The sequence below is a fragment of the Symphalangus syndactylus genome, chromosome 17 (assembly GCF_028878055.3).
Source record: "Symphalangus syndactylus isolate Jambi chromosome 17, NHGRI_mSymSyn1-v2.1_pri, whole genome shotgun sequence".
Classification (NCBI taxonomy): Eukaryota; Metazoa; Chordata; class Mammalia; order Primates; family Hylobatidae; genus Symphalangus; species Symphalangus syndactylus.
In genome coordinates, this window is record NC_072439.2 from 15,471,770 (window position 1) to 15,496,577 (window position 24,808).

The 24,808-nt window shown below is 48.6% G+C and overlaps 1 protein-coding gene across 6 annotated transcripts in view; it reads left to right on the plus strand.

Annotated features, from left to right (window-relative positions):
• The window catches only part of CATSPERD (cation channel sperm associated auxiliary subunit delta), a 61,051-nt gene that overhangs the window by 12,720 nt on the left and 23,523 nt on the right, over positions 1–24,808 (plus strand). For 4 of the 6 annotated variants that reach the window (XM_063620728.1, XM_055249995.2, XM_055249998.2 and 1 more), the window contains exons 5-13: positions 988–1,102; positions 4,865–4,932; positions 7,552–7,665; positions 12,439–12,522; positions 13,979–14,129; positions 16,286–16,381; positions 17,227–17,309; positions 20,444–20,620; positions 23,247–23,360. In XM_063620728.1, the coding sequence (XP_063476798.1) occupies positions 988–1,102; positions 4,865–4,932; positions 7,552–7,665; positions 12,439–12,522; positions 13,979–14,129; positions 16,286–16,381; positions 17,227–17,309; positions 20,444–20,620; positions 23,247–23,360 (1,002 nt within the window). The remainder of the gene's footprint in view (positions 1–987; positions 1,103–4,864; positions 4,933–7,551; positions 7,666–12,438; positions 12,523–13,978; positions 14,130–16,285; positions 16,382–17,226; positions 17,310–20,443; positions 20,621–23,246; positions 23,361–24,808) is intronic. The other 2 variants (XM_055249996.2, XM_055249997.2) reach the window with 2 other exon arrangements.

The window sequence follows — 24,808 nt, forward strand, 5'->3', positions numbered from 1 at the left end:
CGGAGTTTCGCTTTTGTTGCCCAAGCTGTAGTGCAATGGTGCAATGTTGGCTTACTGCAACCTCCACCTCCCGGGTTCAAGCAATTCTCCTGCCTCAGCCTCCCGAGTAGCTGGGACTATAGGCACTTGCCACCATACTCAGCTAATTTTTGTATTTTTAATAGAGGCAGGGTTTCACCATGTTGGCCAGGCTGTTCTTGAAATCCTGACCTCAGGTGATTCATCTGTTTTGGCCTCCCAAAGTGCTGGGATTACAGGCATGAGCCACCGTGCCCGGTCCCGCCCGCCCGCCCTCCCTCCCTTCCTTCCTTCCTTCCTTCCTTCCTTCCTCTCTCTTTTTTTTTCTTTCTCTTTCTTTCTTTCTTTCTTTCCTTCTTTCTTTCTTTCTTTCTTTCTTTCTTTCTTTCTTTCTTTCTTTCTTTCTTTCTTCTTTCTTTCTTTCTTTCTTCTTTCTTTTTCTTTCTTTTTCTTTCTTTCTTTCCTTTCTTTCTTTTTCTTTCTTTCCCCTTCCTTCCTTCCTTCCTTCCTTCCTTCCTTCCTTCCTTCCTTCCTTCCTTCCTTCCTTCCTTCTTTCTGTCTCTCTCTTTCTTTCTTCTCTTTCTTTCTTTCCCAGAGTTTTGCTCTTGTCACCAGGCTGGAGTGAGCCAGTCTCGGCTCACTGCAACCTCCACCTCCTAGGATCAAGCGATTCTCCTGCTTCAGCCTCTCGAGTAGCTGGGATTACAGGCGCCTGCTGCCACACCTGGCTAATTTTTGTATTTTTAGTATAGACGGGGTTTCACTATGTTGGCCAGGCTGGTCTCGAACTCCTGACCTCAGGTGATCTACCCGCCTTAGCCTCCCAAAGTGCGGGGATTACAAGCGAGGGCCACTGTGCCCGTCCATAAATGTTTTTTGTTTTTTTCAATGCATGTCTAGAAGTCTGCGTTTCTGAATCAGTGTTTGAAAAGATGCTCTCATTGATATCATCCATATGATAACTTTTAGGTCGGCGTACCAGAAGTGACATCAGCACATTTTGCTGGTTCATTATTGCTGTTAGTAGTGGATCAAAAAGTCTATATTTATGATTATGAAAATAATTCTTGGAGCATGTCTTTAGGTATGTACATTTTGTATTTTTAAATTTTGTTTGAGTGTAGTCAACATGAGAGAAGAGGGTATTAGTGTTGGAAGTATAAGCGATGCTCCTACTTGGATGTCAGCCCCAGGACGTTACTTTGTCCTTTCCAACCAAAATGAAAATTGGCCTGAGGCCCCATCCATAGACTGGGAACCTAGTGTTCCCATCATGCATTGTAGTCGCAAGCCACAAAAGCTACTAGGACTGATTGAAACAAACAAGAGGCATTGGCCGGGTGCGATGGCTCACGCCTGTGATCCCAGCAATTTGGGAGTCTGTGGTAGGCGGATCATCTGAGGTCAGGAGTTCGAGAGTAGCCTGACCAACATGGCGAAACCCGGTCTCTACTAAAAATACAAAAATTAGGCTGAGCGCGGTGGCTCACGCCTGTAATCCCAGCACTTTGGGAGGCCGAGGCAGGCGGATCATCTGAGGTCAGAAGTTTGAGACCAGCCCGACCAACATGGGGAAACCCCATCTCTACTAAAAATACAAAATTAGCCGGGCGTAGTGGTGCATGCCTGTAATCCCAGCTACTCAGGAGACTGAGGCAGGAGAATTGCTTGAACTTGGGAGGTGGAGGTTGTGGTGAGCCGAGATTGTGCCACTGCACTCCAGCCTGGGCAACAAGAGCAAAACTCTGTCAAAAAAAAAAAAAAAGGCCGGGTGCGGTGGCTCACGCTTGTAATCCCAGCACTTTGGGAGGCCGAGGCGGGCGGATCACGAGGTCAGGAGATCGAGACCACGGTGAAACCCCGTCTCTACTAAAAATACAAAAAAATTAGCCGGGCGTGGTGGCGGGCGCCTGTAGTCCCAGCTACTTGGAGAGGCTGAGGCAGGAGAATGGCATGAACCCAGGAGGCGGAGCTTGCAGTGAGTCGAGATCGTGCCACTGCACTCCAGCCTGGGAAACAGAGCGAGACTCCGTCTCAAAAAAAAAAAAAAAAAAAAATTAGCTGGGCGTGGTGGTGTGTGCCTGTAATCCCAGTTTACTCTGGAGGCCGAGGCAGGAGGATCCCTTGAGCCCAGGAAGTGGAGGTTGCAGTGAGCTGAGATTGGGCCACTGCGCCCCAGCCTGGGTGACAGAGTGAGACTCTGTCTAAAAAAAAAAAAAAAAATCGAGAGACATCAGCGGGTCTTGGTGATGGATTGGTGTCAGGGGAGGACCAGGGAAAACTGAAGATAACCAGTAGATGTCTGGTAACCAAGCTGGATTATGACCATTGTCCCTCCCACACACTTCTCATGAGGGCTAGGGGACGGTAGAGAAGGTGAGCTTTATGAAGAGGGAGAGAGATGAGGACTCTGACGCAGGAGGAAAGATGTGAAAAGTGAAGATGAGGCAAATGTTAGCTTTAGAAAAGAAGAGGATTGCTTGAGCCCAGGAGTTCAAGTCCACCCTAGGCAACAGAGCAGAATGCCATCTTTACAAAAAAACTTACTTTTCTTTTTTTGGAGACGGAGTCTCACTCAGTCACCCAGGCTGGAATAAAGTGGCCCAGTCTTGGCTCACTGCAACCTCCACCTCCTGGGTTCAAGCGATTCTCCTGCCTCAGCTTCCTGAGTAGCTGGGATCACAGGCACCTGCCACTACGCCTGGCTAATTTTTTGTTTGTTTGTTTTGAAATGGAGTTTCGCTGTTGTTGCCCAGGCTGGAGTGCGATCGCACGATCTCGGCTCACCGCACCCTCCACCTCCCGGGTTCAAGCGATTCTCCTGCCTTACCCTCCCGAGTAGCTGGGATTACAGGCATGTGCCACCATGCCCAGCTAATTTTTTTTTTTTGACGGATCCTTGTTCTGTCACTAGGCTGGAGTGCAGTGGCACAGTTTTGGCTCACTGCAACCACTTCCTCCCGGGTTCAAGTGATCCTCCTGCCTCAGCCTCCCGAGTAGCTGGGACTACAGGCGCGTGCCACCACACCCAGCTAATTTTTGTATGTTTTTAGTAGAGATGGGGTTCCACCATGTTGGCCAGGATGATCTCGATCTATTGACCTCGTGATCCCCTCACCTTGGCCTCCCAAAGTGCCCGGATTATAGGCGTGAGCCACATGCCCGGATAATTTTTTTTCCTTTTTTTTCTTTTTTTGAGACAGAGTCTTGCTCTGTTGCCCAGGCTGGATGGAGTACAGTGGCGCGATCTCGGCTCACTGCAAACTCTGCCTCCTGGGTTCACGCCATTCTCCTGCCTCAGCCTCCTGAGTAGCTGGGACTACAGGTGCCTGCCACCATGCCCGGCTAATTTTTTGTATTTTTAGTAGAGACGGGGTTTCACCATGTTAGCCAGGATGGTCTCAATCTCCTGACCTCGTGATCTGCCCGCCTCGGCCTCCCAAAGTGCTGGGATTACAGGCATGAGCCACCATGCCCGGCCTAATTTTGTATTTTTTTTTTTTTTTTTTTTTTTTTGAGACCAAGTCTCGCTGTCGCCCAGGCTGGAGTGCAGTGGCGCAATCTCGGCTCACTGCAAGCTCCGCCTCCCGGGTTCCCGCCATTCTCCTGCCTCAGCCTCTCCGAGTAGCTGGGACTACAGGCGCCCGCCACCACGCCCGGCTAATTTTTTGTATTTTTAGTAGAGACGGGGTTTCACCGTGGTCTCGATCTCCTGACCTCGTGATCCGCCCGCCTCGGCCTCCCAAAGTGCTGGGATTACAAGCGTGAGCCACCGCGCCCGGCCAATTTTGTATTTTTAATAGAGACAGGGTTTCTCCATGTTGGCCAGGCTGGTCTTGAATTCCTGACCTCAGGAGATCTGCCCACCTCTGCCTCCCAATGTGCTAGGATTACAGGTGTGAACCACCGAGTCGGGCCAACAGGGGGCAGTCCTCCCCAAGAGGACACTTGGCAATGTCTGGAGACATTTTTGGTGTCAAGACTAGAGGAAGGTGCTACTGGCATTGAGTGGTGGGTAGAGATACAGATGCTAAAAAGCAACCTACAATGCATAGGAAACTCCTCGCAAGGGAGAACCATCTGCTCCCAAATTTCAGTAGTGTTGAGGTTGAGAAACCCTGTTCTGAACTTTTCTCCAGGTCAGGCGTGGTGGCTCACGCCTGTAATCCCAGTACTTTGGGAGGCCGAGGCGAGTGGATCACTCGAGGTCAGGAGTTTGAGACCAGCCTGGCCACCATGGCGAAACTCCGTCTCTACTAAAAATGCAAAAATTAGCCAGGCGTGGTGGTGGGCACCTGTAAATTCCAGCTTGAGAGGCTGAGGCAGGAGAACCGTTTGAACCTGGGAGGTGGAGGTGGCAGTCAGCCACCACTGCACTCCAGCCTGGACGACAGAGATCGCACCACTGGCACTCCAGCCTGGACGGCAGAGGGAGACTCTCTCTCAAATAAATAAATAAGTAAATAAATAAACTTTTCTAGGCCAGGTGTGGTGGCTCATGCCTGTAATCCCAGCACTTTGGGAGGCCGAGGCGGGTGGATCATGAGGTCAGGAGATCGAAACTATCCTGGCTAACATGGTGAAACCCTGTCTCTACTAAAAATACAAAAAATTAGCTGGCGTGGTGGCGGGTGCCTGTAGTCCTAGCTACTTGGGAGGCTGAGGCAGGAGAATGGCGTGAACCCAGGAGGCGGAGCTTGTGGTGAGCCGGGATCTCGCCACTGCACTCCATCCTGGGCGACAGAGCAAGACTCCGTCTCAAAAACAAAACAAAACAAAAAACAAAAAACTTTTCTCCAAACTTCAGGGAACTCATAAACATTTCAAAATTATATTTTCCTTTCAGGTATAAAACACCCTGTTACACATGTCTCTGGCGATAATTGTTGTTATACTGGAAGTTTGTTTTGTATGGTAAGTGTAAGTGTATAATTGTTCATTTTTTTTGCTGTCCTCTGAACACAAATAATCATGAGTAGACATAAAGTCTGGGCGTGGTGGCTCACACCTGTAATCCCAGCACTTTGGGAGGCAGAGGCAAGAGGATTGCTGAAGCCCAGGAGTTTGAGACCAGCCTGGGCAACATAGTGAAACCCCATCTCTACAAAAAAATAACATAATTAGCCTGGTGTGGTGACATGTGCCTGTAGTCCCAGCTACGGCAGGAGGATTGCTTGAGCCCAGGAGTTCGAGGCTGCAATGAGCCATGATTACGCCACTGCACTCTAGCCTGGGCAACAAGCGAGACTGTCGAAAAAAAAAAAAAAAGACAGGGCATGGTGGCTCATTCCTGTAGTAATTCTAGCACTTTGGGAGGCCGAGGTGGGTGGATCACCTGAGGCCAGGAGCTCGAGACCAGCCTGGCCAACATGGCAAAACCCTGTCTCTACTAAAAATACAAAAAATTAGCCAAGCATGGTGGCGTGTGCCTGTAATCCCAGCTACTCAGGAGGCTGAGGCAGGAGAATCTCTTGAGCCTGGGAGGTGGAGGCTGCAGTGAGCTGAGATCGCACCATTGCACTCCAGCCTGGGCAACAAGAGTGAAACTCCGTCTCAAAAAAAAAAAAGAAAAAAGAAAAAGAAAAAGAAATAAGGACAGTGTAAGGCTGGGTCTCAAGAACTTGGTCAGTGTTATTTCCCATGGGCTCAGAGCACGGTTGGGAGATGGAAAAGGATTTGGGGACGTTTTCAGATCCACCAGCTGACACACTATAAATACATCCATCTATAGTTGACCTTTGAACAATGTAGAGGTTAGAGGTACCACCCTCCACCCCGCACAGTTGAAAATCCACGGGTAACTTTCGACTTCCCCAAAACTTAATTACTGGCCAGGTGTGGTGGTTCATGCCTGTAATCCCAGCAATTTGGGAGGCTGAGGCGGGCAGATCACAAGGTCAGGAGTTCGACACCAGCCTGGCCAACATAGTGAAACCCCGTGTCTACTAAAAATACAAAAAATTAGCTGGGCGTGCTGGCAGGCACCTGTAATCCCAGCTCACAAATTCGAGGCTAGTATGGGCAACATGGTGAGACTTTGTCTCTACTCCAAATACAAAAAAAAAAAAAAAAAAAAAAAAAAGAAAAGAAAGAAAAAGAAAAAGAAAAAAATAGCTAGGTATGGTGGTGCGCACCTATAGTCCCAGCTACTCGGGTCTCTGGGGTGGGAGGATGGCTTGAGCCCAGGAGACGCAGGTTATAGTGAGCTGAGATCATGCCACTGCACTCAGCTGGGGCAATAGAGCCAGAACTTGTCTCAAAACAAAAACAAACCAAAAAACAAACTTAATTACGAATAGCCTACTGTTGCCTGGAAGCCTTACTAATAACATAAACAGTCTATGACTGTCACCCAGGGTCGAGTGCGGTGGCACAATCTCGGCTCATTGCAACTTCCGCCTCCCAGGCTTCAGTGATTCCCCTGGCTCAGCCTCCTGAGTAGCTGGGATCCCAAGTAGCTGGGGTTACAGGCACACACCACTAGGCCTGGCTAATTTTTTTTTTTTTTTTTGAGATGGAGTTTTCCTCTTGCTGCCCAGGCTAGAGTAAAATGGCACTATCTTGGCTCACCGCAACCTCCACCTCCTGGGTTCAAGCGATTGTCCTGCCTCAGCCTCCCGAGTAGCTGGGGTTACAGGCATGCACCACCACACTCGGCTAATTTTGTATTTTTAGTAGAGATGGGGTTTCATCATACTGGTCAGGCAGGTTTTGAACTCCTGAGCTCAAGTGCTTGGTCCACCTCGGCCTCCCGAAGTGCTGGGATTACAGGTGTGAGCCAATACGCCCGGCCTAACTTTTTTTTTTTTTTTTTTTTTTTTTAGAAGAGACAGGGTTTCATTATGTTCATCAGGCTGGTCTTGAACTCCTGGTGTCAAGTGATCCGCCCGCCTCAGCCTCCCAAAGTGCTGGGTTTACAGGTGTGAGCCACCACGCCCGGCCTAACTTTGGTTTTTTTTTTTTTTTTTTTGAGACGGAGTCTCGCTCTGTCGCCCAGGCTGGAGTGCAGTGGCGCCATCTCTGCTCACTGCAAGCTCCACCTCCCGGGTTCACGCCATTCTCCTGCCTCAGCCTCTCCGAGTAGCTGGGACTACAGGCGCCCACCACCACGCCTGGCTAATTTTTTGTATTTTTAGTAGAGACGGGGTTTCACCGTGGTCTCGATCTCCTGACCTCGTGATCCACCCACCTCGGCCTCCCAAAGTGCTGGGATTACAAGCGTGAGCCACCGCGCCCGGCCAACTTTGGTATTTTTTAGGAGAGATGGGGTTTCATTATGTTGGCCAAGCTGGTCTTGAACTCCTGGCCTCAAGTGATCTGCCTGCCTCGGCCTCCCAGAGTGCTGGGATTACAGGCGTGAGCCACTGCGCCTGGCATGTATCCACTTTTTGGCTATTAGAAACAGCCCCATCGAACAGTCACGTCCAGACATCTACATTTTTGTGCGGACATGAGTTTTCATTTCTCTGGGATAAATGTTCAGAGTGTACTTGCTGGCATCTTTCTTTCATTCATTCTTTTTTTTTTTTATAGCATATCAGTAATTTGGTTTTTGCATATTTCCGTGGAGATCAGATATCCCAGACTTATATATATTATTCGAATACTGGGGGATTCAGTTTTTGGAAGTATCACTATGACAGACAGGTATGTTAAATTTGGTAAGAATGTGAAAATAAATATATATGTACCTTGTGATTATAGTAATTGCTGTCAATGGGTGCACAAGGGTTTTTTCCCGTTTTAAGAGTTCAACCGGGCCAGGGGTGGTGGCTCATGCCTGTAATCCCAGCACTTTGGGAGGCTGAGGCAGGAGGATAGTTTGAGCCCAGGAGTTTGAGACCAGCCTGGGCAACATGGCAAGACCCCATCTCTACAAAAAATAAAAAAAAAAATTAGTCAGGTGTGGTGGCATGTGTTTTAGTCCTAGCTACTTGGAAGGCTGAGGTGGGAGGGTCACTGGAGTCTGGGAGATTGAGGCTGCAGTGACTGTGATCACACCACTGCTCTCCAGCTTGAGTGACAGAGCGAGACCTCATCTCAAAAACAAAAATCCAACTGGCTGGGAGGTTAGGGAAAATTCCAGGTCAATGGAGTCAGCTCAGGAGCCTAGAAAGTTAGAAAGGAGACAAAAAGTTTTAGGTCAGGCAAAATCATGGCACCATTCATGCCGTTTATGTAGTGCTTATAAAAAGCTAGTGACAGGTCAGGTGCGGTGCCTCGCGCATGTAATCTGAGCACTTTGGGAGGCCGAGGTGGGCGGATCACTTAAGGTTGGGAGTTCAAGACTAGCCTGACCAACATGGAGAAACCCCATCTCTACTAAAAGTACAAAATGGGCCAGGCGTGGTGGCTCATGCCTGTAATCCCAGCTACTCGCAAGGCTGAGGCAGGAGAATCGCTTGAACCCAGGAGGCAGAGGTTGTGGTGAGCCAAGATCACACCATTGCACTCCAGCCTGGGCAACAAGAGCAAAACACTGTCTCAAAGTAAATAAATAAATAAATAAAATAAAAGAAGCCAGGTGCAGTGGCTCATGCCTATAATCCCAGCACTTTGGGAGACTGAGGTGGGCGGATCACCTGAGGTCGGGAGTTCCAGACCAGCCTGACCAACATGGAGAAACCCCATCTCTACTAAAAATACAAAATTAGCTGGGCGTGGTGGCTCATGCCTGTAATCCCAGCTACTTCGGAGGCTGAGGCAGGAGAATCGCTTGAACCCAGGAGGCGGAGGTTGCAGTGAGCCAAGATCGCACCAGTGCACTCCAGCCTGGGCAACAAGAGCGAAACTCCATCTCAAAAAAAAATAAATAAATAAAATAAAAATGAACGAATAAATAAAATACAAAAATTAGCTGGATGTGGTGGCGGATGCCTGTAATCCCAGCTACTCAGGAGGCTGAGGCAGGAGAATCGCTTGAACCCGAGAGGCAGAGGTTGCTTGAGCCAAGATTGCACCACTGCACTCCAGCCTGGGCAACAGAGAAACTCCGTCTCAAAAAAAAAAAAAAAAAAAAGCTAGCGCCCAGCTGGGTAGGGGCATGGTGGCTCACACTTGTAATCCCAGCACTTTGGGAGCCTGAAGCAGGTGGATCACTTGAGTCCAGTAGTTAAATACCAGCCTGGGCAACACGGTGAAACCCTGTCTCTACCAAAAATATAAAAATTAGCCGGGCATGATGGTGCATGCCTGTAGTCTCAGCTACTTGGGAGGCTGAGGCAGGAGGATTGTTTGAGCCTGGGATGTGGAGGTTGCAGTGAGCTGAGACAGCACCACTGCACTGCAGTCTGGACGATAGAGTGAGACTCTGTCTTAAAAAAAAGAAAAGAAAAAAAAAAACTAATGCCCTAGTAAAGACAACATATTAATTTATGACACATCCACATGCCCACCTGAAGATTGGTATCATCAAGTTCATCACCATGCTCACTTTACAGATGAGAAAACTGTAGTGGGTTAAACCAATGTCCCCCCAAAATTTATCTCAACCTGGAACTTCAGACTCTAACTGTCTGGCATTTTTGCTGCCATAACAAAATATCTGAGACCGAGTAATTTATAAGGAACAGAAGTTGATTTGTCATGGTTCTGGGGGTTGGGAAGTCCAAGATCAAGATGCCAGCAAGGTTGCTTTCTGGTGAAGGCTGCACTCTGCTCCCAAGATGGTGCCTATGTTGGGGGGTCCTCTGGGCGAAAGCCGCGTCCTCACACAGCGGAAGGCGGAAGAACCAACAAACCGTGCTCCCTTCAACCCAGAGCTCTTTTATAAGGATGCTAATCCCAAAGAGCATACATTGATAATACACTGGATTTCAGCATAAATTTTGGAGGGGAAGCCTTCATTCAAACCATAGCAGGAAACTGACTTGGAAGTAGGATCTTTGCAGGTGTAATCAGTTAAGCTAGGATGAGGTCACATTGAAATCAGGTGGCCTTCAAATCAAATGACCGCTGTCCAGGCGCAGTGCCTCAGCCTGTAATCCCAGCACTTTGGGAGGCTGAGGTGGGGGCGGATCACTTGAGGTCAGGAGTTCAAGACCATCCTGGCTAACTTGGTGAAACCCCGTCTCTACTGAACAATGCAAAAATTAGCTGGGCATGGCACCTGGCGTGCCTGTAATCCCAGCTACTTGGGACGCTAAGGCAGGAGAATCACTTGAACTTGGGAGGTGGAGGAAGTTGCAGTAAGCCCAGATCGTGCCACTGCACTCCAGCCTGGGTGACAGAGTGAAACTCTGTCTCAAGAAAAGAAAAAAAAAGAACAAACAAAAAAGCAAACCTAGCATCACTAAAATCCCCAATTATTACTAAAATAGCCTTTGTGTGTACGTGTGTATGTGTGCGCGCGTGCATGTATGTTTGTGCGTGTGGTGGTGGAATTGTTTTTATCATGGACATTTCAAGAGGAGAGGTGACCTCAGAGAATAGTTGAGCTCAGCATTGCTATAGCCAGGACAAGAGTCAACCCCTATTGCTATCAATTGTATATATTGATGGCTGGGTACAGTGGCTCTCACCTGTAATCCCAGCACTTTGGGAGGCCGAGGAAGGAGGATCACGTGAGCTCAGGAGTTCAAGACCAGCCTGGGGAACATAGTGAGACCCAGCCCCCCATATCTATAAAAAATTGAAAAAGAAATTAGCTGGGCATGGTGGTAGGTACCTGTGGTCCCAGCTACTCAGGGGGCTGGAGGATTGCTTGAGCCTGGGAGACTGACGCTACAGTGGGGTATGATCGCGCCACTGCACTCTAGCCTGGAGGACAGAGAGATACCCTGTTGCAAAAGAAAAAGAAAAAGAAAAGAAACTGCTTGGAGTGATGGAGCAGGATCTAGAGTCCCTTCCAGGGCCAGATGGATCCCATAATTGCCTAATGGGATAGGTGGAGGGAGGGTCTTGAAGGCAGGTAGAATAATAGACCCCCAAAGGTGTCCACATCCTAATTCCTGGAATCTGTGAATATGGTTCCTGACATGGCAAAAGTAACTTTGCAGGTGGGATTAAATTAAGGATCTTGAGGCCGGGCTCGATGGCTCATGCCTGTAATCCCAGCACTTTGGGAGGCCAAGGCGGGTGGATCACGAGGTCAAGAGTTCAAGACCAGCCTGGCCAAGATGGTGAAACCTCATCTCTACTAAAAATACAGAAAATTAGCCAGGTGTGGTGGTGGGCGCCTGTAATCCCAGCTACTTGGGAGGCTGAGGCAGGAGAATAGATTGAACCCAGGAGGCAGAGATTGCAGTGAGCTGAGATCACACCATTGCACTCCAGCCTGGGCGACGAGTGTAACTCTGTCTCAAAAACAAACAAACAAGGCCGGGCGCTGTGGCTGATGGCTGTAATCCCAGCACTTTGGGAGGCCGAGGTGGGCGGATCACCTGAGGTCAGGAGTTCAAGACCAGCCTGGCCAACATGGCGAAACCACATTTCTACTAAAAAATACAAAAATTAGCCAAATGTGGTGGCAGGTGCCTGTAGTCCCAGCTACTGGAGATGGGGAGGCAGGGAGGATTGCTTGAACCCAGGAGACAGAGGTTGCAGTGAGCCGAGACTGTGCCACTACACTCCAGCCTGGGCAACAGAGTGAGACTCCATCTCAAAAAAAGAAAAAAAAAAAAGAAAAAAGATAGCGGTCTTAGTCTCTCTGTCTCTCTATCTCTCTCTATCTCTCTTTCTCTCTCTCTCTCTCTCTTTCCTCTCTCTCTCTCTCTGTCTCTGCAAGACGTGGGAGGTAGCCAGCTGGGCTGCTATGGAAATCTGTCTCACTGTCCCTAGGTGGGGCCCTTGATTCATGTTCCAAGTCAGCTGCTAGACACTTTGCTGTCCAGCCAACAATCAGGAATGAGGACTCTTAGGCAGGAATGAAAGACTCAGGCAGCCTTCTAGCAGTCTGGGTCATATCATTTTCTCCAAACACCCAAACCAAAGCTGTCTTCTTTCAAGTTTTTGCCCCAAGTGTCACATTTCTTTTCTTTTCTTTTCTTTTTTGAGACAAGGTGTCACTCTGTCACCCATGCTGGAGGGCAGTGGCATGATTGTGGCTCACTGCAACCTCTGCCTCCCGGGTTCAAGTGATTCTCCTGCCCCAGCCTCCTGAGTAGCTGAGATTACAGGTGCCCACCACCACGCCTGGCTAATTTTTGTATTTTTAGTACAGATGGGGTTTCACCATGTTGACCAGGCTGGTCTCGAACTGCTGACCTCAGGTGATCCGCCTGTCTCAGCCACCCAAAGTGCTGGGATGACAGGCGTGAACCACTGCGCCCAGTTGAGTGCCATATTTTCACAGAGGGCATTATTCGTTTTTCAAAAAAAGACTTTCCTTTATTGTAACTTAATAGATAATCTGAAGTTAAACCGACAAACGCATGTGTATTAAGATTTATTCATCTGAAGTCTTTTCTGTTTGTTTCATAGGCAGAAATCGTTGGGTCTTTAGGCGGAATCTTCCACTTTTTTTCTTTGTCACAGGTTGCGATGCTTGTAGTGGATCAAGGGAAGGTAAGTAACTTTGCAGAGGGAAGAACTACTCAGAGGACCTTTGCCCAAGCCCGGGTTTTTGTTACAACTCACACATTTTTAAAAATGTATTTATTTATTTATTTAATTTTTTTTAGACGGAGTCTCACTCTGTCAGCCAGGCCGGAGTGCAGTGGCGCGATCTCGGCTCACTGCAACCTCCACCTTTCAACTTCAAGCAATTCTCCTGCCTCAGCCTCCCGAGTAGCTGGGACTACAGGCTCGTGCCACCGCGCCTGGCTAATTTTTGTATTTTTAGTAGAGATAGGGTTTCACCATGTTGGCCAGGCTGGCCTCGAACTCCTGAGCTCAAGTGATCCACCCACCTCGGCCTCCCGAAGTCCTGGGATTACAGGTGTAAGCCACGGTGCCCGGCATCAATAATGTATTTTTGTTTAACCATTTTAAAATAGTATCTTTTTTTTATTTATGTGAGATTGATTCTCACTGTGTCACCCAGACTGGAGTGCAGTGGTGTAATCTAGGCTCACTGCAACCTTTGCCTCCCGGGCTCAAGTGATTCTCATGCTTCAGCCTCCTGAATAGCTGGGATTACAGGTGCCTGCCACCATGCCCAGATAATTTTTGTATTTTTAGTAGTGACAGGGTTTCACCATATTGGCCAGGCTGGTCTCAAACTCCTGACCTCAAGTAACCCCCACCCTCCTCCACCTCGGCCTCCCACAGTGCTGAGATTACAGGCGTGAGCCACTGCGCCTGGCCCAATAGTACCATTTCAGTATGTAATCAATATAAACAACTCATGGATGAGACAGTTTACATTTTTCTCTACTACATCTTCAAAATGAGGCCGAGTGCAGTGGCTCACGCCTGTAATCCTAGCACTTTGGAAGTCTGAGGCGGGAAGATCATTTGAGGTCAGGAGTTTGAAACCAGCCTGGCCAACATGGTGAAACCCCGTCTCTACTAAAAACACAAAACAATTAGCCCGGCATGGTGGCAGGCACCTGTAATCACAGCTACTTGGGAGGCTGAGGCAGGAGAATCACTTGAACCTGGGAGATGGAGGTGACAGTGAGCCGAGATTGTGCCACTGCACTCCAGCCTGGGCAACGAAGCCAGACTCCATCTCTAAGATAAGATAAGATGAGATGAGATGAGATGAGATGAGATGAGATGAGATGAAATAAATAAAATAATTAAAATAAAATAAATCTTCAAAATGCATTGTGCATTTGACACTTAGAGTAATTCTCTATTCAGAGCTAAATTTTCAATGGTTAAACTGAAATGTAACCCTAGCAAAACAATAAAGTTGTATTTAATAAAAATAAAAAAAGAAAGGTAGACTTGCGGCTTCTTTGCTTTCTTTGCTTTCCCCTGCACCTGCTAGCCGGACTCCTCTTCCCTCATTAGGACTCAGTGGGACTCCACAGTAGGGTTTGGGGAGAGGCTGAGTGGTGTCTTTTTCTCCCAGGGCATGTTCAAGTACTCAGAGCACCCCCTCAACCGGAGTTTCGGGCTGTCTTTTGACTATAACGGGACTCTCGACATCCTCATCGCCCCCGGCCAGACAGGCATCCTGCTCCTGTGGTTTGAGAACAGCCTGTTGTTTTCCCATAATGCAGGTGAGCCCAGGGGCCCAGGGTGGGGCTGCCGCCCAGTGGCCTCCTCCAGAGGGGCCGAGTACAGCCTGGATAAGAGGAGGGGAAAGAGCGACCCCCTTGACCACTGGGTTATTTTTTCTCTTCCATGTTCAGAGTGGACCACAAGCCCATAATCACTTAGTGAATCTCTCTGCATCCTCCCTAGCTTCCTGGCTTGCAGGATACTTAGGGCCGGGTAGACAGTGACAACTGAAATAAGTGACGGTGACAAGAGTCTCCGTCATGGAGGTTTATTCCGCTAGCTTTAGGTCGCGTCTGGGAAAAACGCCAGTCAGACACCTCTGAGGCTGCTTTTCTAGAGTTCCAGGAGGCTTCATATTTAACATTTCTTTCTTTTTTTTTTTCTTTTCTTTTTTTTTTTTTTTGAGACGGAGTCTTGCTCTGTCGCCCAGGCTGGAGTGCAGTGGCGCGATCTCGATCTCAGCCCACTGCAAGCTCCGCCTCCCGGGTTCACACCATACTCCTGCCTCAGCCTCCCTAGTAGCTGGGACTACAGGCGCCTGCCACCACGCCCAGCTAATTTTTTTTTGTATTTTTAGTAGAAACGGGATTTCACCGTGTTACTCAGGATGGTCTCCATCTCCTGACCTCGTGATCCACCTGCCTCGGCCTCCCAAAGTGTTGGGATTACAGGCATGAGCCACGGCGCCCGGCCAACATTTCTTTAACATGGGGGAAGGCTAATGGTTGTATTATTTCTGGGAGAATTTAGTTCATGCACAGTAAAGCTTTTTTTTTTTTTTTTTTTTTTTTTTGAGACAGGGTCTCACTCTGTGGAGGTGGAAGCTGTGCTGAGTCCTGATTGTACTTCTGCACCCAGGCTGGAGTGCAGTGGTGCAATCATGGCTCACTGCAGCCTCCACCTTCCCTGGGCTCAAACGATCCTCCCATCTCAGCCTCCCGAGTAGCTGGCTACAGGCATGTGCCACCATGCCTGGCTGATTTTTTTGTATTTTTTATAGAGACTGGGTCCTCCTGTGTTGCCCAGGCTGGTCTCAAACTCCTGGCTTCAAGCAATCCTCCTGCCTTGGCCTCCCGAAGTCTGGATATTACAGCTGTGAGCCACTGTACTCAGCCTGTTTTATCCTCACAATGGTTTTTTTTTTTTTTTTTTCGAGACAGGGTTTCACTCTGTCGTCGAGACTGGAGTGCAGTGGTGCAATCGTGGCTCACTGCAGCCTCCACCTCTCAGGCTCAAGTGATCTTCCTGCTTCAGCCTCCCAGTAACTGGGACTACAGGTGTGCCACCATGCGTAACTAACTTATTTTTTGTAGAGACGGGGTTTCACCCTGTTGCCCGGGCTGGTCTCAAACTCCTGGGCTCAAGCAATCCTCCGGCCTCAGCCTCCCAAAGTTCTGGGATTACAGATGAGAGCCACCAAACCCGGCCTGTTTTATTGCTTATAGTGGTCACCATTCCTTATAGTGGTCACCATTCCTTATAGTGGTCACCTGTATTAGAAGACATTCCGTTGTGTTCAAGCCCCTGGTTGACAAAAAACTCAATGGCCATCCCTCTGAGCTTGCTTATAGAGAAGATTAATGGGGATCGGGTTTTCTTTTTTTTCTTTTTCTTTTTTTTTTTTGAGATGGAGTCTGGCTCTGTCGCCCAGGCTGGAGTACAGTGGCATGATCTCAGCTCACTGCAACCTCCACCTTCTGGGTTCAAGGGATTCTCCTGCCTCAGTCTCCCAAGTAGCTGGGATTACAGGTGCGTGCAACCATGCCTGGATTTTTTTTGTATTTTTAGTAGAGACAAGGTTTTGCCATGTTGGCCAGGCTGATCTCGAACTCCTGACTTCAAGCGATCTGCCCACCTCAGCCTCCCAAAGTACTGGGATTACAGGCGTGCACCCCTGTGCCTGGCAGAAGGGTTGGGTTTTCTTAAAGTGAAGCATATTCCTTGTCATGCTTAACAAAATTGTGTTTCAGTGCTGTATTTTCCTTGATTCATTCTCCTTTGAATAGTGAACCTCTCAAAAGCTATAAGGAACATCGAAGAGCCATTGGCTGGGTGGGCTGGGTGGTGGCGGGGTGGGTGGGGTCCCAGTGGTAGACATCCCCTTTCCCAGGATGTACACGTACTATGTACACGCACCTGTACTGTTACCTTCTAGGTCAGCTCGTTGATACCGTCCGGGTGAAAAAAGGAGACCAGACCTTGTTTTCTTCCATTTTTGAAGCCAAGATCACCATCCACAGCATTGCTGTCAGTGCGTAGCCGACCCACTGGTAGCCTAGAAATATTTAGACCTGGCTTATTAACCATAGGCCTGCCAGACCCAACCCAGCCAAAACATGAAATCAGCCGGGTGCGGTGGCTCATGCCTGTAATCCCAGCACCTTGGGAGGCCGAGGCGGGTGGATCACCTGAGATCAGGAGTTCGAGACCAGCCTGGCCAACATGGTGAAACCCCCTCTCTACTAAAAATACAAAAATAAGCCGGGCATGGTGGCGGGCGACTATAATCCCAGCTATTTAGGAGGCTGATGCAGGGAGAATCGCTGGAACCCGGGAGGTGGAGGTTGCAGTGAGCAGATCGCACCATTGCACTCCAGCTTGGGCGACAGAATGAGACTCCAAAAAAAAAAAAAAAGTTTCAACTCTATATCTTTTTCATATTGCTTGGCTTTTCCACATGAACTTTGTGATTATAACCAGAAAATAGCTGTCATATCACTCTTTTTTTTTTTTTTTTTTTTTTGAGATGGAGTTTCAATCTTGTTGCCCAGGCTGGAGTACAGTGGTGCAATCTCTGCTCAGTGTAACCTCTGCCTCCCGGGTTAAGTGATTCTCCTGCCTCAGCCTCCTGAGTAGCTGGGACTACAGGCGTGCACCACCGTGCCCGGCTCATTTTCGTATTTTTAGCAGAAAGGAGGATTCACCATGTTGGCCAGGCTGGTCTCAAACTCCTGGCCTCAAGTGATCCGCCCCCCTCGGCCTCTCAAAGTGTTGGAATTATAGGCATGAGCCACTGCACCCGACCATACTTCTGTTTTTGTCCACAGAAATGACCAGCATTTCAATTTTCGTTTTGTCTTGTTTTGTTTTTCCTAGATGAAAACGAACTGGCAGTTATAACTCGGGAGGATAATTTGTATTATGGCAATCTGGGCATCGTGCCAAGTTCCATAATCAAAGTAGGTAAAAAGAAAGTGGGGTTATGGGCTGGGTGCAGTGGCTCATGCCTGTAATCCCAGCACTTTGGGAGGACGACGTGGAAGGATCACCTGAGGTCAGAAGTTCAAGACCAGCCTTGCCAACATGGTGAAACCCTGTCTCTACTAAAAATACAAAAATTAGCTGGGCATGGTGGTGGGCACCTGTAATTCCAGTTACTTGGGAGGCTGAGGCAGGAGAATTGCTTGAGCCTGGAAGACAGAGTAAGACTCTGTCTCAACAACAACAACAAAAACAACAAAAACAACAAAAAAAAAAAAAAAAAGAAAGAAAGAAAGTGGGGTTATGAATTAGTTGGTGAGGAATAATGGTCTTGTTCACAAACTTCTGAACCTTTTTTCGAAGGCTAGAAATCAGTCCAGTTAGTAAAATCATAACAACAACAACAACAGCTAAAAGGGGAAGAGTATTTAAAATACGATAGGTGCTGGTCTAGGCACCTTCGTGTATTACATTACTTAACCTTGACCATCATCTTAGGAGTAGCTCCTCATATCGTCCCTATTTGACAGATGGAAAAACTGAGGCACAGAGACCTAAATCGTCTGTCTAGGCTCAAAGTGGTGCTAAAGTGGTGGCACAAGTGTCATCTGACATCCTCTTGTGCATTACGCCTATCTAATTTTTTTTTTTTTTGAGATGGAGTCTCACTCTGTCGCCTAGCATGGAATGCCATGGCACGATCTCGGCTCACTACAACCTCCACCTCTTGGGTTCAAGCAATTCTCCTGCCTCAGCCTCCCGAGTAGTTGGGATTACAGGCGCATGCCACCACACCAGGCTGACTTTTGTAATTTTACTGGAGTCAGGGTTTCACCATATTGTCCAGGCTGGTCTTCAACTCCTGACCTCAGGTGATCCACCCGCCTAGGCCTCCCAAAGTGCTGTGATTACAGTCGTGAGCCACTGCGCCCGGCCACTGTGCCTATCTAATTGTATTTCCAAAAGGAAAGAAAAAAATAATAATAATTGTATTTCCATCCTCACAGTAACTCCGTGAAGGAGACATTTACAAATGAGAAAATCAAAAGCTCCAGCTTTTATTTTTTTTCTTTTTTGAGACAGTGTCTCACTTCGAAACCCAGGCTGGAGTGCAGTGGCGTGATATTGGCTCGCTGCAGACTTGACCTCCAGGGCTCAGGTGATCCTCCCACTTCAGCCTCCCGAGTAGCTGGGACTACAGGGGCACACCACCAGACTTGGATAATTTTTGGAATCTTTTTTTGGTAGAGATGGGGTCTTGCTATGTTGTCCAGGCTGCCTTCAAACTCCTGGGCTCAAGTGATCCTCCCACCTCAGCCTCCCAAAGTGTGGGATTATAGGCATGGTCGCTCCAGCTTCTTTCTTTCCCAAGGCCACGTAAGTTGTTAGTGGCTGAGCCAAAAGAGTCCCCCGGGTCTACTGACTTCTACTTCAGTGTTTTTCCAGCTAGACTACAGCCTACAGCCACTATAATTCCTGGAAGTTGCCTGACAGTGGAATAAGATGGATTACTTAGGTGTGGAGCACAGAGGAACCATCTCTTAGGAGCCTTAACCCTGACGTTCTGATGGGGCCAGGCTGTATGCTGGGGAGAAGTTCTTATCCACAATCTGTGAATAGGAATTAGGCTACGCGCAGTTCCTCCTGCCTCTGATCCCTGAGCTTTGGGAGGCCAAGGCAGGAGAACTGTTGGAGGCCAGGAGTTCAAGACCAGACTAGGCAACATAGGGAGACCACGTCTCCAGAAAAAAAAAATTAAAAATTAGCTGGGTGTGGTGGTGCACACCTGTAGTTCCACCTACTTGGGAGGCTGAAGCAGGAGGATCACTTGAGCCAGGGAGGTTGAGGTTTCAGTGAGCTATGATTGTACCACTGTGCTACAGCCTGGGTGACAGCATGAAACTCTTTCTTAAAAATAATAATAATAAAACGAGCAAAAATTTAAAATAAAAGAATTATTTTGGCCGGGCGTGGTGGCTCACGCCTGTAATCCCAGCACTTTGGGAGGCCGTGGCAGGCGGATCACGAGGTCAGGAGATCGCAACCATCCTGGCTAACACGGTGAAACCCCGTCTCTACTAAAAAAATACAAAAAAATTAGCCGGGCGTGGTGGTGGCACCTGTAGTCCCAACTACTCGGGAGGCTGAGGCAGGAGAATGGCGTGAACCCAGGAGGTGGAGCTTGCAGTGAGCAGAGATCGAGCCACTGCACTCTAGCCTGGGTGACAGAGCGAGACTCTGTCTCGAAAAAAAAAAAGAAAGAATTATTTTGGCCAGGCACAGTGGCTCCTTCCCGCAATCCCAGCACTTTGGTTCCAGGAGTTCATGACCAGCATGGGCAACATAGTGAGACCCCGTCTCTACTAAAAATATGAAAATTAGCTTGGCAGCGTGGTGCATGCCTGTAATCCCAGCTACTCGTGAGGCAGGAAAATGGCTTGAACCCAGCAGGCGGAGGTTGTAGTGAGCCGAGATTGTGCCACTGCACTCCAGCCTGGGCGACAGGGTGAGACTCCATCTCACAAAAAGAAAAAAATAATAATTACCAAAGGATGAATGAAGCTGAAGAGAAATTAGATCACAAGTTGTCCTTATGACTGTGTTTCCTCCCTCCCCCAGCCCTCTCTCTGTTCTTTCCTTTCTTCCTTCCTTTCTCTTTCTCTCTTGCTTTCTCTTTTCTTTTTCTTTCTTCCTCTACCTTCTTTAAATCTGCATCATTGCCGGGCACGGTGGCTCACGCCTGTAATCCCAGCACTTTGGGAGGCCGAGGGGGGCGGATCACGAGGTCAAGAGATTGAGACCATCCTGGCTAACATGGTGAAACCCTGTCTCTACTAAAAAATACCAAAAAAAAAAAAAATTAGCCGGGCGTGGTGGCAGGTGCCTGTAGCCCCAACTACTCGGGAGGCTGAGGCAGGAGAATGGCATGAACCGGGGAGGCGGAGCTTTCAGTGAGCCGAGATTGCGCCACTGCACTCCAGCCTGGGGGACAGAGCAAGATTCTATATCAAAAAAAAAAAAAAAAAAAAAAAAAAATGCATCATTAAATACAATTTAAATCTCCAGAAAAACAATTAGAATGATTAGACCTCAGGCATCATTTTCTTCTTAGTTTGCAGACCAACACATCTGGTCAGAAGAGGCGGCCCTGATGTTCCAGAGCCCAGGGATTCTGGAAATACTGACCCCACTGCCTGACACAGCCTTTCCAGCTTTTGATTTCCAGAAGTGCCTCGTGAATATCCAGGCGCTTCTCATGGACCCTGAACTCCACGTTGGGAAGTGCAAGGTATGTGATCCTAACTGTTTAGATCAATGTTCGATGCACTTTTTAAAAAAGACAAATTCAACCTGGGCATGGTGGTGCACACCTGTAGCCCCAGTTGCTCAGGAGGCTGAGGCTGGAGGGTTGAGGCCAGGAGTTCAAGACCAGCCTGGGCAACATACACCCATTTCTAAAATTTTTTTTTTTTTAAGCTGGGCGTTGGCCAGATACGGTGGGAGACTTTGGAAACTGAGTCTTTGGGAGACTGAGGCGGGCGGATCACTTGAGGTCAGGAGTTCCAGACCAGCCTGGCCAACATGGTGACACCCCATCTCTATTAAAAATATGAAAATTAGCTTGGTGTGGTGGCGGGTGCCTGTAATTCCACCTATTTGGAGTGCTGAGGTATGAGAATCTCTTTAACCTGGGAGGCAGAGGTTGCAATGAGCCGAGATCACACCACTGCACTCCAGCCTGGGTGACAGAGCGAGACTTCGTCTCAAAAAAATAAATAAATGAATAAGTTGGGCCTGGTGGTGTGTACTGTCAGTTACTGGGGAGGCTGAGGTGTGGGGATCACTTGAGCGCAGGAGTTCGAGGCTGCAGTGAGCTATGATGGAGTCACTGCACTCCAGCCTGGGTGACAAAATGAGACCCCCATTTCTAAAACACCAATTTAAAAAAAGAAATTAACAAAATAAGAGACAACAAGATAGTATTCATCACCAATAAGAGATCAATCACATCACCCATTGACCATTGCCAACACGATCAAACTCAATCTGATGAGGCGAGCATCAATCCAGATGCAAATTTGCCAGAAATACAAAAGACAGAGGAATGGGTTCACCTGCACCAGGGAAATCCAGATTTTGAGAAATGCTGCAGGCTCAACAGCGTGGGGGCTTCCAAAATCCATGGAAAGGAAAAGGGGGCCGGGCGTGGTGGCTTATACCTGTAATCCTAACACTTTGGGAGGCCAAGGTGGGCGGATCACCTGAGGTCAGGGGTTCGAGACCAGCCTGGCCAACATGGCGAAACCCCGTCTCTACTAAAAATACAAAAATTAGATGGGCGTGGTGGCACATGCTTGTAATCCCAGCTACTCAGGAGGCTGAGGCAGGAGAATCGCTTGAACCTGGGAGGCAGAGGTTTCAGTGAGCCGAAACCAAGCCACTGCACTCCAGCCTGGGTGATGGAGTGCGACTCCATGTCAAAAAAAAAAAAAAAAAAAAGTAGTTTTTGTAGAGATAGGAGTCTCCCTGTGTTGTCCAGGTTGGTCTCAAACCCCTGAACTTAAGTGATTCTCTACACCTCAGGATTACAGGTGTGAGCCACTAAACCCAGCCAACAAACCTGTAGATTGAAAGAAGATTAAAAGACATACCTGTGTTGGGGAATGGGCAAGACTAAGATATGATCTTGAGATGCATACTAGGGCAGCTCTACTCTAAAGAAACAGAAAGAGGGGCCAGGCACGGTGGCTCACGCCTATAATCCCAGCACTTTGGGAGGCTGAGGTGGGCGGCTCACGAGATCAGGAGATCGAGACCTTCCTGGCTAACACGGTGAAACCCCGTCTCTACTAAAAATACAAAAAATTAGCCGGGCATGGTGGCGGGTGCCTGTAGTCCCAGCTACTCAGGAAGCTGAGGCAGGAGAATGGCGTGAACCCGGGTGGCGGAGCTTGCAGTGAGCCAAGATCACTGCACTCCAGCCTGGGTGACAGAGTGAGACTCCATCTCAAAAAAAAAAAAAAAAAAAAAAAGAAATAGAAAGAGGGGCTGGGCATGGTGGCTCACGCCTGTAATCCCAGCACTTTGGGAGGCTGAGGTGGGTGGATCACAAGCTCAGGAGATCAAGACCATCCTGGCTAACAGTGAAACCCCATCTCTACCAAAAATACAAAAAAAAATATTAGCTGGGCTTGGTGGTGGGTGCCTGTAGTCCCAGCTACTTGGGAGGCTGAGGCAGGAGAATGGCATGAACCCCGGAGGCAGAGCTTGCAGTGAGCCGAGATTGTGCCACTGCACCCCAAGCTGGGCGACAGAGCCAGACTCCGTCTCAAAAAAAAAAAAAAAGAAAAGAAAGAAACAGAAAGAGATCAGGTGCGTTGGCTCACAACTGTAACCCCAAGCATTTTGGGAGGCCGAGATGGGAGGATCGCTTGTGCCCAGGAGTTTGGGACCAGCGTGGTAACATAGTAAGACCTTGTCTCTATTAAAAAAAAAAAAAATTTAAATTAGCCACGCATGGTGGTTGCACGCCTGTAGTCCCAGCTACTTGGGAGGCTGAGGGAAGAGGATTGCTTGATCCTGGGAGGTCAAGGCTGCAGTGAGCCATGATCAAACCACTGCACTCCAGCCTGGGTGACAGAGCGAGACCCTGTCTCAAAAAAAAAAAAAAAAAAAAAGAAAGGAACAGAAAGAAGCAATTACTGCGAATGTCAGGGTCGGGGGATACTTCTGGAGAGAAGGGAGGGGCTGGCATTGTGCCCATCTGGAAATACAGAGTCTAGTGGGGAAGACAGAGGCACAAGTGGAGATTCAGGCTGCAGCACCAGGATGGTCCCTTCCTCCTTCCCGCCTCCTTGCCCTTTCTTTCTGGGAACAGGAGCATGATTGTCTTTCTTCTTTGCCTTCCTAACTAGATAGAGGTTCTGACAGGAGAATTTATATACAGGATGTATACCATTGACATGCACAGCCAGCTGGAATTGACTGCTTCGTTGATACCGCAGCCAGGCACATCCCTGATTCCTCTGGTAAGTACATCTTGATGTTTCTGCTATCTGGGATTCTCAGCCACAGCCTGGTGCCCACTCCCAGATTCTGGAAATCCCCTGGCATCCCCCACAAGGAGAGACGCTACTCACACACTGACAATTCTGCATAGAAATTGTCTCTATGTTTCTTTCTTTCTTTCTTTTTTTTTTTTTTTTTTTTTTTTTTTTTTGAGATGGAGTCTCGCTCTGTCGCCCAGGCTGGAGTGCAGTGGCACGATCTCGGCTCACTGTAAGCTCCGCCTCCCGGGTTCACGCCATTCTCCTGCCTCAGCCTCTCCGAGTAGCTGGGATTACAGGCGCCCGCCACCACGCCCGGCTAATTTTTTGTATTTTTTAGTAGAGACGGGGTTTCACCGTGGTCTCGATCTCCTGACCTCGTGATCCACCCGCCTCGGCCTCCCAAAGTGCTGGGATTACAAGCGTGAGCCACCGCGCCCGGCCCTCTTTCTTTTTTTTTTTTTTTTTGAGACAGAACCTCGCTCTGTCCATTAGGCTGGAGTGCAGTGGTGTGATCTCGGCTCACTGCAGCCTCTGCCTCCCGGGCTCAAACAATTCTCCTGCCTCAGCCTCTCGAGTAGCTGGGATTACCGGCATGTGCCACCACGCCTGGCTAATTTTGTATTTTTAGTGGAGACGGGGTTTCCCCATGTTGGTCAGGCTGGTCTTGAACTCCTGGTCTCAAGTGATCTGCTCACCGTGGACTCCCAAAGTGCTGAGATTACAGGCGTGAGCCACCATGCCCAGCCATTTCTATGTGTCTTCCCCCTCGAAGAGCCTCTGCATGTCTGGGCGTGATGAGGCTGTGGCTGTCCAGCTGGCCACCTGGCCGCTCTTGTGCTGTCTCTGTGGCTCCTCCATCCTTCTGAGCTGCCCATAAATTCATTTTCTATTCTTTTCTTTTGTTTTCTTCTTCTTCTTTTTTTTTTTTTTTGAGATGGAGTTTTGCTCTGTTGCCCAGGCTGGAGTGCAGTGGCACGATCTTGGCTCACTGCAACCTCTGCCTCCCAGGTTCAAGCCATTCTCCTGCCTCAGCCACCCAAGTAGCTGGGATTACAGGTGCGTGCCATCATGCCTGGCTAAGTTTTGTATTTTTAGTAAGACGGGGTTTCGCCATGTTGGTCAGACTGGTCTTGAACTCCTGACCTCAGGTGATCCACCCACTTCAGACTCCCAAAGTGCTGGGATCACAGGTGTGAGCCACCCTGCTGGCTTCATTTTCTTAACTCAGCCTGAGTTGGCTTCTCTTGCTAGCAGCTAAGAGCCCTGACCCCTGTGGCCTTCCCCCACCCAGCAGGAAGTGCTTGGATGTTTCTCGATCCAAAATCCAAGTGTCTAAGCCTAGACATTAATTGCAAGTACAGATGGTCCCACAATTTTTTGACTTTACAACAGCACAAAACCGATTACATTCAGTAGAAGCTGTACTT